Raw genomic sequence first — 12,010 nt, 5'->3', positions numbered from 1 at the left:
TTTGTGCAGAGAAGACATGTGTGAAAGAGAAATACTCATCTCATGGCTCATAGCCCTTGGAAGCTTTCCCTGTGGGCAGAGGAGATCTGAAAAATCCCAGGTGTACTTAATCCCAGATTCCTCCAGTCAATGAACTGGAATCAACCATCCTCCAAATAAGAAAAACGGTTAGGTAACTGTGGCTCTTTCAGCAAACCTTTTCATTTTCATATAAACTAGGCACAGGACACATACGGCCTAGGAACTATTGAGTGTGAGACCTGGAGAGTGATAGGAAGGTCTCAGGTAACCCCCCGTATCTGTAGCTATGATGTGAGCTCTACCACGATGAGGCAGATGATTTCTTCTGTGATGAGAAAGCAGAGCTGTCAAAACAGTATCATTATCATTAATGAGTATCTGTCACTAGTTATCACTATATCAGTAACTTCAGACTTATGAAAGCATAATACAAATACATATGCACATAATATAAATATTTATTTATTAATAGAATCTTTACAAAATAGCTGGAAAAAAAGTCACACAACATTTCTGAGAAGAGAATAAGAAGAATTTAGAATTGGTAATGTCAGGATGTCATTAAAAGAAAATTTCACACCATATATTTGGGAGGTTTAGCTATGATCCTCATAAGTGAAAGGAGAAACCAGAAGTAAATGATGTTAAAAGTTCCCAACATCTGAGGGACTGCGTGAGCACATTTCTCCTTAGCTTAAATCTCTTCCCACTAACCTACTTAGTGCCCACTTAAACTCTTTATTTCTCAAGGTGTAGATTAAAGGATTAAGTGAGGGTGTCACTACAGTGTAGAAGAGGGTGAGGAATTTACTGTAATTCCCTGTGTATTTGCTTTTGGGTTGGATGTAGACAGAAATTATTGTCCCAAAAAACAACACCACAACAATTAGGTGGGACCCACAAGTCCCAAATGCTTTCCTCCTGCCTTCAGCGGATTTTATCCTCAGCACAGTCCTAACAATGCAGCCATAGGAGACCAGAATAAGCCCCAAAGGTATCACCACATAGAGAACAACAGCTATGGAGAGCTCATTTTCCAGGAAGGTTGTGTTCACACAGGCAATCTTAATCAGGGCAGGCTCCTCGCACATGAGATCATCCACCATGTGATGGCTGCAGAGAGGCAACTGGAAAACAAGGATGGTCTGAACCGTGGACTCAACAAAACCACTGATCCAGGCCAGAGCTGCTAGCTGCTGGAGAAGCTGTGGGTGCATGATGACTCCATAGTGGAGGGGTCGACAGATAGCATTGAAGCGGTCAAAGGCCATAACAGTCAGCAGGATGCACTCTGTGGAGCCCAGCCCCAAAGCAACATACAGCTGGATCACACAACCAGTGTAGCTAATGGTCTTGTCAGGCCCCTTGAGATTCCAAAGCATTTGTGGGACAATACTGGTGGTGAAACAGAGGTCCAGGAAGGAGAGATTAGAGAGGAAGAAATACATGGGCGTGTGGAGTTTGGGGTTAAAGTACGAGACCAGTATGATCGCTGTGTTCCCCATCAGTGTCAGAATGTATATGATAGAGACGACGAGAAGGAGCACCATCTCCAGGTGGGGCTGGTCAGAAAAGCCCAGTAGGATGAAACCTGCCGGAGTGCTAGCATTTGTTCTTTTCATGGCTTAATTTTGAGTCACCATTCCAGGTCATTCCTATATTCTTCCTGTGGGAAAGAAAGTCAGATAGCATAACCAAAAAAATATAACAAACTAAGTTATGAGCACTAAGTCAAATAAGCCCTTTGACACTGTTTTTTTTTTTTAATATAGAGAAATAGCAGAATAAAATTATGCAAATAAATAGTATCAAAGGTTGTCTTGTTACAAAGAGACACACAGAATCTAAAAGCACCAAATGCATTGCAAGGAAATGTATAAACATAGAATAGACTTTAGAGAATAACCCAGAACAGATGTGAGAAGTATCCCAAATTCTCTGAAGACAAAATACACGGACCATCAATGGGCATAGTGTGAAAAACCAAAGAAATGGAAAGTAAGATGACTGTTACATATATACATACATGATAGATGACAGATATAAAAGAAAAATATTGAGAAATACACTGGGTGAGCAATAGTCTGAGAAACAAGGCATATAGAATTCAAAAAAAAATTCAAAACATGGAACAAAATAGGAATTGTTAGAATTTTCAAAAATAAAGTGTTAGAGATAATTACATTAGCATTCATTGTTTTTCTGTGAAGCAAATAAATACTGATACAGTAAGTTGGAGGAAAACTTCTGAATCTCCCCTTTTGAGTCACAGCTCTGCTATTTTGTGAATATACTCTCCAGGAAATTCTATTTACAATCCCCAAAAAGCAAGCTCTACCCTATATGACATGAATAGTTCACATGCTTTAATGTAGTTTTGTGACAAGAGTACATGAATTTAGCCACTAATGCAATCCAGTGACCTTCCCTCAAGTAAGTTATGTTGAATTTATCAGTGTCTTTACACTATTAACTTGCAAAGATTAAGAAACACAAGTATGAAAATTTGTACTTCTGAATGGTCAATTTTGAAGTCTTCAAAACAGGTACAGTCATTTATCTTGGAGACTGAATCTAAACAAGTTGCTTAAAAACAACTGAATAAACAACAAAACCACTCAATGGCAATTACTGATCTCCCCTTAATTATTCTAGCAAGAAAATTAAACTTACTTCTAAGAATTCCTCACCTTATAGCACCTTTCAGGCAATTATTGCACAGTCCAGCTTAAAGAAAATAAGTGGCTCATTTTCTTTGACATCCATAGTAATAATCAGTTGCATTTTAAATTTTGGCCAAGACAAAACTCTCATGTGTTTTGCATAGAGGATGATAATTATTTCCCGAACTATAGCAAAAGAAAGAAACTGATCTTGGTGGTCGCACTGGTTAGCATTTTTCTATCTGTCCACGCATTTTGGTGGTAAAATTAAAACCCCAAGTGTTATGATGCACCAAAATTGACATTGACCTTACCTGGCTAAATTTCCTCTATTATTCAGTAAAGTGTAAAACAACTGTGCTTTTGAAAGATCCAACATCTCCTGGGGAAAAGACAGCAGGTGAGTGGTCTCACTTTGCTTGATGTAACTCTACAATGTAAGAATGTTTTCTTGTGTATTTATCTTACAAGAAAAACAACCATTTCCAAGCAGACACCACACTGAAACTGGTATCGCTCCCTTTCAGGTTTCTGTTCTTAATCAAGATGAGGATAAAAGGATTTATATCTGCAAAGAGATGAAGCTTGGAAGTATTCCATAATTAAGAATAAATGTCAGTTTATACATGAAAAACTGCTTTTGTTCGCTGCTAAAGGCAAGTAGCTCTGGATTTCCTCAAATTTTAAAATTGATTTTCTTTTTCTTCCCCCACCCAAACAGCAAAGTACTACTTTCCAGAAGGAATGGCAATCCATCTGTGGAGATTCTTGGGATTTTGATGAGAAGTTCAATCATGATCACAGATCTAGGACAAGCAGTGGAGGAACCCTACGTGTGCAGTTGGTTGGCTCCCTTTTTCCTGTCATCTCATGGTTCAAGTCTCTTCAGATGGATGGTGGTTAGCTTGCTTACTCTGCACACACCTCTGGAGTTCTTCCCAGGCAACTTCCCGTCATTATAATAGAGAGGAAGACATTCCCCGGAGAGATCAGAGCCATGGAGACTGTGCTTCTGTTGCTGCTGAAAGACAATTGCACACCACCTTCTAAACACACATGTGCAAAATTGTCAATGTTATTTAGACAGTATCTTAAAAGATTTATTTTTAATTAATTCATTAAAATTTTTATTAATTAAACTCTTTTGAACATAATATGGAGACATGCATATATCTGTAAATATGTGCTTGAAGTTTACACACAATTCATGAAGATCCAAGAATATATCTATAGACTTCTGGGTAAGAGGAAATCTTGGGGAAGAAGTGGAGTCTAGTATCTAGTGTAAAAGGGGAGAGACTATTTTAAATTCATGAACTCTTCTTAGAAGTAGCTAAAAATAAGGTTTTTATATATTAGAAAAGATTGATGCCACACACATAGCATTGTTATTACTTCTTGAAGAATTGGCATTTTTTAATAGTTGCTTTTAAAACATATGGTGTACCTCCTGCTTTGTGTGAAATGATCCACGGGGTGTAGTTTACTTTTACAATGGATATAAGTATATGTGTAGAATAATACATGCATATATCTGAATATAAAGTTCATATACTGAAGTTGTCTATCAAAAATTCAACCTAGTAAATTTGAAGATCTAATTGGTTTTATTGAATGAGTCATGAATTGGACAGCATCCCATTTATCAAGTAGAGAAGAGCGGAACAAAGCAGGAGGAATTTATATGTCAAAGGGGAAAGAGTGGATTGTTTCAGGCTTAGGTCACTTGCATGTGAGGAATGGTCTGGGTCTATGTGTCAGGTTACCTCACTGGTACTGACTAGAAAATTGCAGACTGACTAAGACTACATTGCTTGGAGATGGTGTATTTAAATTAGGTACTTGGTCTTGGTTTGCTGAAGTGGTCTCAGAACAGCTGACTCCATCTGGGGCCTTTTGTTTCTCTTTTCAGTTCAGTTCAGCTCAGTTTGGTCGCTCCGTTGTGTCTGACTCTTTGCAGGTCATGGACTGCAGCACGCCAGGCCTCCCTTCCATCACAAACCCGCAGAGCCTGCTCAAACTCATGTTCATCAAGTCGGTTATCCAACCATCTCATTCTCTGTCATCTGCTTCTCCTCCTGCCTTCCATCTTTCCCAGCATCAGGGTCTTTTCCAAGAGTCAGTTCTTCGTATCAGGCGCCAATGTATTGGGAGTTTCCACTTCAGCATCAGTTCTTCCAATGAATATTGAGGACTGATTTCCTTTAGGATTGACTGGTTTGATCTCCTTGCAGTCCAAGGGACTCTCAAGAGTCTTCTCCAACACCACAGTTCAACAGCATCAATTCTTCTGCACTCAGCTTTCTTTATAGTCCAACTCTCACATCCATGCATGACTACTGGAAATGCCAGAGCTTGACTAGACAGACCTTTGTCAGCAAAGTAATGTCTGGTTTTTAACATGTTGTCTAGGTTGGTCATGGATTTTCTTGCAAGAAGCAAGCATCTTTTATTTTCATGATTGCAGCCACTCTCCGTAATGATTCTGGAGCCCAAGAAAATAAAGTCTGTCACTGTTTCCATTGTTTCCCCACCTATTTGCTATGAAGTGATGGGCCGGATGCCATGATCTTAGTTCAGCCAAATTTTTCACTCTCCTCTTTCACTTTTGTCAAGAGGCTTTTTAGTTCTTCTTTGCTTTCTGCCATAAAGGTCGTGTCATCTGCATGTGTGAGGTTATTGATATTTTTTTATATATTGTTTCTTTTTTAACATCAAGTAAAAATCTAAATAGCACAAAATTTGATTCTCCATATTCTTACTCCTGTCTTTCATGACATTCATCTTATGTTCAATAGTAGACACCCAGCTGTTTCTGAATATTTTTTCCTTTCATTAAATTTATGGAAATTACACCATATACTTCTCAAAGTCCAACTTAAATCTCATCTTTCACAAATATGTCTTTCATGTTCTAATTAATGAAAGTATGAGAAACAGAGATCTTTTAGGGAATTAAACTATTTTATCTAGGGGAGCGAGAGTGTAACAGAAAATGACAAGAAATACACTTGAAAGATTTAAAAAAGTACCATATCACAAAGGAACTGATACATATTATGCTAAGGAAGTTGGATTTCCTATGATACCTAGGAGAGTATTTCATCTTAGATAAGATCATCGACTCCAGATTCAGATCAACTTAGATTCTAATTCCTTGGGCAAGTTGTTGAACTTCTAGAAGATAAATTTTTCAAATCAATAGTGAGTGGAATAACAGTCAGGTCCTAGGGTGGTAGGTGATAAGTGAGTTACCGCATGTAACATACTTGGCAGAGTACCTGGCACCTAGCAAAACTCAGTCCATGTTTACCCATTGATAGATTAACGGTGAGACTACTCATGGGGTGTGGTTAAAACACAACAATATTTTTATTCCTTTATTCATCTTGCCTGTAGCATGTAGCAGTTCTTTTCTCGGTCCTGGTTTATAGCTTCAGAGTGTGCTATAACATTTTTGGTCATTTACAAATGGTAAAAGTGTCCACTTTTAGTAATAAAGTATTCTCACATTAGTAATTAAAATGTCCACTGTTGAGTGACAGTTAATTTATATGTAAAGATTCTGTGTTTCCTGAGCTTTAGCCTGTTCCCATCTGAGACCTTGCAGTGGGGATTTGGTTGAGCTGAGTCCCTGCTTTCCACCTTGTGATGTTCCCCTGTGCCTCTAGCTTGATAAGCACAGTTTCAGAACTTGCCAGGGCAAACCCGTGCAGAGGGAAAAGGAGACATTAGGCAGGAAACTTTAGTTGACTAAACAGATGAAACAAAATTGGTTGATAATTCTAAAGTGCTTGTTAACATACATGGGTTTATTTTAAATTATTCTATATCCATTTTCCATATTTGAAATTTTTACACGTTAAGAGCACTAATACCTTGTTCACCGTGTTACTGACTTCTGGCCTCATTTGGTTTTTTTTTTTAGACAAAATAACGCTTTTAAAATTATGAAATGTATTCATTTATTATTCAATATATGTAAATGTTTTATAAATGTCCTGTGTGTGCCTGAAAAATTTTGTATGTCTTCATGCCTTCAGTGTTTTCACTACATTAATTTTGTAATTTTTGCTGTGCTGTTTATACTTTCTATATCCTGATTCATTTATGTTTGTATATCTTTTCTACCAGTTATCCATTCAATTCTGGCTGTGAATTTGCCTATTTCCTTTCTTACATGTTAGGTTTTGCTTTATATTTTAAAGTTATTTGATAGAAAGCATTTTAATTAGAGATTATTACAGGTTTGAAGTTAACTAAATAGTTTACATTATGCAATGTCTCCCCTTCTTCCTAATAATAGTTCTTCCCTTAAAGGCTACCCTGTTTGATACCAGTAAGATCATGCCAGTCTTCTTTATTGGCTAGTATTCACGTGGTATGCTTTTTCTGTATTTTTACAGTGCATCTTCTTATAGACTTGTCTTATTTTTTAAATTACTCTACTACATACAAAAGGAATATATGGAAAGTATTAATGTTCTATCCTAGTGTGGGCATAAGGATATCATTTTCAATAGCTTTTAAAATTTTATTGTATAACTAAAATGATAAGATTTTAAATGATTTGGGTAATCTTATTGCTTAGTAAGCATTTGCCTGTCCTAATCAATCAGTGAAGTAATTTGATTTGACTCTAACCAGTTTTAATCATTAATGTCAATAAAATTTTATCTTATGGACAGAGATATAGAAAGTTCACTTAGACGCCACTTGTTAACCTTATCAATGCCTCCTAACTAGATCATTTATTTTCTTCTCTAATACAGTTGCTATTCTTTACTAATTTATTAAAATTAATATATCCAGATAGAATTATTTATCTTTGTTAAAATGATTCCTAGGGTTTAATCTCTATTAAAAGAATTAATTTTTTGGCAGCAGCACACAGCATTTGGGAAACTAGTTCCCCAATAAGGGGTCAAACCATGCCTCCTGCTTTGGAAGCACGCAGTCTTAACCACTGGACCACCAGGGAAATCTCTATTTAAGAAAACAGCAGACTCCATTTATAAAACCAAAGCATGTTGCAAGTATATCTAAGCAGGCTCTAGAATTAAAGCCAATAAACTACTGATAATATTTTATAAAAAAATAGCTATGTGGATATGTGTAAATTAAGGTCAACATTTTTAAGTTGAACATCTTACCAAGATTATAAAGTATGTTATTAGAATAGACAAAACTTTATATTAAATACAAAGAGAATTATTTTATAAAGTTATGATATCCATAAAAGGGAATAACATATAGGAGGCCAAATACATGTCTTGGTAAAGAAATCTATATATTGTGACAAATATAGATATTTAGATTAAATGACAATACTTAAAATTCTAATACATATTTGCTTAGATTCAGGATAGAGAGTTAAAGAATTGATCAAAAGAGATTAAGAGCCATTATGTGAGGACAAGAGATGTATAAATGAGAAATACTCTGTCTCATGGCTCCTATCTCTTCAAAGCTTTCTCTGTGGGTGGGAGAGATCAGAAATATCGCTGGATTTACTTAGTCCCAGATGCCTCTAGTAAATGAACAAGAATCAATAATCCCCCTGAAAGAAAAACTGTTAGGTAATTGTAGGTTTTCCAGTGGCCCTTTATGCTTGTTTGTAAACAATGGAGAGAACAGTTATGGCCTGTGGAACTATTGAATGAGAGATCTGGAAAACAATAGAAAGTTCTCAAGAAAGTTCTATCTCTATGAGGCAGGTGATTTATTCTGTGATGAGAAAATAGATCTGTGATGAACATATCCACCCTGCCATTAGTTAATCCCTAGAGCAATAACTCCAGGATTTGTAAAATTATAATATGTATACATATGCACCACTATAAATATTTATTTATTTATTCATAGAATCTTCAGAAAACAGCCAAAAGAAAAAAGAGACATAACATTTCTGGAAAGGAATATGAGAAGGATATAGAGTAGGCAACTTTAGGATGTCATTGAAAGAAAATTTCATACCATTTTATTCAGGAGATTTAGCTGTGATCTTTACAAACAAAAGGAAAAACCAAACCTAGATGATGCTAAAAATCCTTAATATCTGAGGGATTGCATGAGGATATTTCACATTTCTCCCTAACTTGAGTCTCTTCCCAGCAACCTTTGTAGCGCCCACTTAGCTTCTTTGTTTCTCAAGGTGTAGATCAAAGGATTAAGTGAGGGTGTCACTACAGTGTAGAAGAGGGTGAGGAATTTACTGTAATTCTGGGTGTATTTGCTCTTGGGTTGAATGTAAATGGAAGTTAGAGTCCCGAAAAACAAAACCACAACAATTAGGTGGGACCCACAAGTCCCAAATGCTTTCCTCCTGCCTTCAGAAGACTTTATCCTCAGCAAAGCCCTAACAATGCAGCCATAGGAGACCAGAATAAGCCCCAGAGGTATCACCACATAGAGAACAGAAGCTATGGAGAGCTCATTTTCCAGGAAGGTTGTGTTCACACAGGCAATCTTAATCAGGGCAGGCTCCTCGCACATGAAATCATCCACCATATGATGGCTGCAGAGAGGCAACTGGAAAACAAGGATAGTCTGAACCGTGGACCCCACAAAACCACTGATCCAGGCCAGGGCTGCTAGTTGCCGGAGAAGCTTTGGGTGCATGATGACTCCATAGTGGAGGGGTCGACAGATAGCATTGAAGCGGTCATAGGCCATAACAGTCAGCAGGATGCACTCCGTGGAGCCCAGCCCCAAAGCAACATACAGCTGGATCACACAACCAGTGTAGCTAATGGTCTTGTCAGGCCCCTTGAGATTCCAAAGCATTTGTGGGACAACACTGGTGGTGAAACAGAGGTCCAGGAAGGAGAGATTGGAGAGGAAGAAATACATGGGCGTGTGGAGTTTGGGGTTAAAGTACGAGACCAGTATGATCGCTGTGTTCCCCATCAGTGTCAGAATGTATACGATAGAGACGACGAGAAGGAGCACCATCTCCAGGTGGGGCTGGTCAGAAAAGCCCAGTAAGATGAAACCGGCCGGAGTGCTAGCATTTCTTCTTTTCATTGCTTAATTGTGAGTCACCATTCTTGGTCATTTCTATTTGCTTCCTGTGGGAAGAAAATCAGATATTAAAGTCAGTGGAAAAATAACTAACTGAGTAAAGTGAACATCTAGACACTGATTTTTATATAGAGAAATAACACACAAAATAAAATTGTACAAAATAAAAACTGTAACATGTTGACTTGTTATACAGAAAGAAATATACAATGTCATGAAGACACCCAATGCTTAAAAAATATATAAATATAGATTAGAATTGAACATATACAAAAGCAGGTTTGATACATATCCCAAATTCTCTGAAGATAAAATATACAGGCCATTAATGTGCATAGTGTGAAAACCAAAGAAATTGAAAGATAATGGTTACACATATGGATACATAATAGATAATAGACAGAAAAGATAAGTTGAAAAATATATTGAGAGAGCAAGAGTCTCACAGGATACACAGAACTGGAGACCTAAAGACAAATCAAGAAGAGTTAGAATTTTCACATTGCAAGTGTTAGATATGGTTATCATTAATATCCATTCTTTTTCTGTGAAGCAAATAATTATTAACCTGATAATAGTGTTAAAGGAAGCTTCGGTGATCTCCCTATTTGAGTCCCTAGTCTGACAACTTTCTAGAGAGTAATATTTTCTAGTATTTACTTTCTAGAGAGTAAATATTACTCTCTAGAAAAATCCACTTTACAGTCCCTAAAATAGCAAGCTCTTGCCCCTAGAAGCCCCTCAGTTCACTTACTTTAATGCCATTTTATTACAAGAGTATACGAATTCAGCCACCTAATACAATGTGTTGACTTCGTTACAAGTAAATTATCTAGAACTCACCTGTGTCTTTTTAACCATTAACTTGCAAAGTTATGAAAATTTGTGGTTCTGAATGATCAGTTCAGAGATCTTCAAAATGGTTGCAGTCATTTACCTTTGATATCAAATCTAAACAAATCCCTTAAAAACAAAGTAATAAAAAACCACAATAAACCCTCCATTGAAAATTTCTGATTTTCCCTTAAATATCTCCACTAGAAAATAAAACTTACTTCCAAGAACCCGTGGCCATTACAGCAACTCTCAGGCAATTATTGCATAGTCCAGTTTAGAGAGAATAAGTGGCTTATTTACTTCCAAGGTAAAAATCAGCTAGATTTTGAATTTTTGCTAAGACAAAACTATCATGTATTTTGAGTAGAGTATGATTGTTTTACCAGAATTAGAGTAAAAGGAAGTAACTGACCCTGGTGGTCACATTGGCTAGCATCTGTCTATCTGCCCATGCATTTTGGTGGGGAAATAAAAACCCTGAATTAATATTGACACTAGATACACTAAAATTGACATTGACCTCTTCTGGCTAACTTTGACTCTACTATTAGGTGAAGAATAAAATAACTGTATTGTTGAAATATTCAATGACTCCTGGAAAAATGTCAGCACGTGAGTGGCCTCATTTTGCTTGATGTAATTCTACATTCTCACAATTTTTTCCTTGTGCATTTATGTTGCAAGAATAACCAATATTTTCCAAACAGACCACACTGAACCTGTTCTCTCTTTCATATTCCTATTGTTAATCAAGGTGAAATATGGGGATTTACATCTGCCAAAAGGAGAAAGTAGTCAATTATTCATCATTAGTCAAAGTTGGGTTGCACATTTGAAAAACTACTTACATTCACTGTGGAAGGCAAGTAGCCCTAGATTTCTTAACTTTTGAAATGAATTTTCCTTTTTTCTGCTTTTTTTTTTGAGTATATGTGCTGCCAAAGCGAGCACTTTTCCTTTTTTCCGAAAACAACAGAGAGTATGTTCTACCTTCTGGATAGAATGGCAATCCAGGGTAGAGGTTCTTGGGGGTTTTGATGAAAAGTTCAATCGTGATCACAGATCTAGGACAGGCAGCGGAGGAACCCCATGTGGGCAGTAAACTCAGTCTCTCCTGTTATCTCATGCTCCTGTAATCTCAAACCCCCCTAATCTGAAGCTCTCTTCAGATGGATGGTGGTTAGCTTGTTTACGCAACACAAATGTCTTGAGTTTTTCTTCCCAGGTAACTTTCTATCACTATATTAAAGAGAGAGACAGGCCCCTGGAGAGAGGAGAGCCACAGAGACTTGTGCTTCTGCTGTCAGTGGAAGACAATCAATTGCATAATGCCTTGTAAACACACGTGTGCATGTACACAGGCATTTTGCTGTAAGGTATTCAAAGCAGATACTTTCATGTTGTCATAGTCTACTGGATAACAGATAGAAAGGACTGATGAAGCTCCATCTGTGAGAGCATTCTTT

At 36.9% G+C, this 12,010-nt stretch overlaps 2 protein-coding genes across 2 annotated transcripts; both read right to left on the bottom strand.

Annotated features, from left to right (window-relative positions):
• Positions 1-710: 710 nt before the first annotated feature.
• On the bottom strand, positions 711-1,643 carry LOC122697803 (olfactory receptor 2G6-like). Its single transcript, XM_043908801.1, has one exon. It carries the CDS (start codon positions 1,641-1,643, stop codon positions 711-713), a length of 933 nt encoding a protein of 310 aa, XP_043764736.1.
• Positions 1,644-8,777: 7,134 nt separating this feature from the next.
• Positions 8,778-9,710, bottom strand: LOC122697802 (putative olfactory receptor 2B8). Its single transcript, XM_043908800.1, has one exon. It carries the CDS (start codon positions 9,708-9,710, stop codon positions 8,778-8,780), a length of 933 nt encoding a protein of 310 aa, XP_043764735.1.
• Positions 9,711-12,010: the final 2,300 nt, after the last annotated feature.

This window comes from Cervus elaphus, chromosome 7, assembly GCF_910594005.1.
Source record: "Cervus elaphus chromosome 7, mCerEla1.1, whole genome shotgun sequence".
NCBI classification, from domain to species: Eukaryota; Metazoa; Chordata; class Mammalia; order Artiodactyla; family Cervidae; genus Cervus; species Cervus elaphus.
This window is presented reverse-complemented; position numbering and strand designations above follow the sequence as displayed.

What these genes read in the sequence shown, in the direction of transcription:
- LOC122697803 (XM_043908801.1), bottom strand. Translation starts at nt 1,643, where the DNA reads ATGAAAAGAACAAATGCTAGCACTCCGGCAGGTTTCATCCTACTGGGC.
- LOC122697802 (XM_043908800.1), bottom strand. Translation starts at nt 9,710, where the DNA reads ATGAAAAGAAGAAATGCTAGCACTCCGGCCGGTTTCATCTTACTGGGC.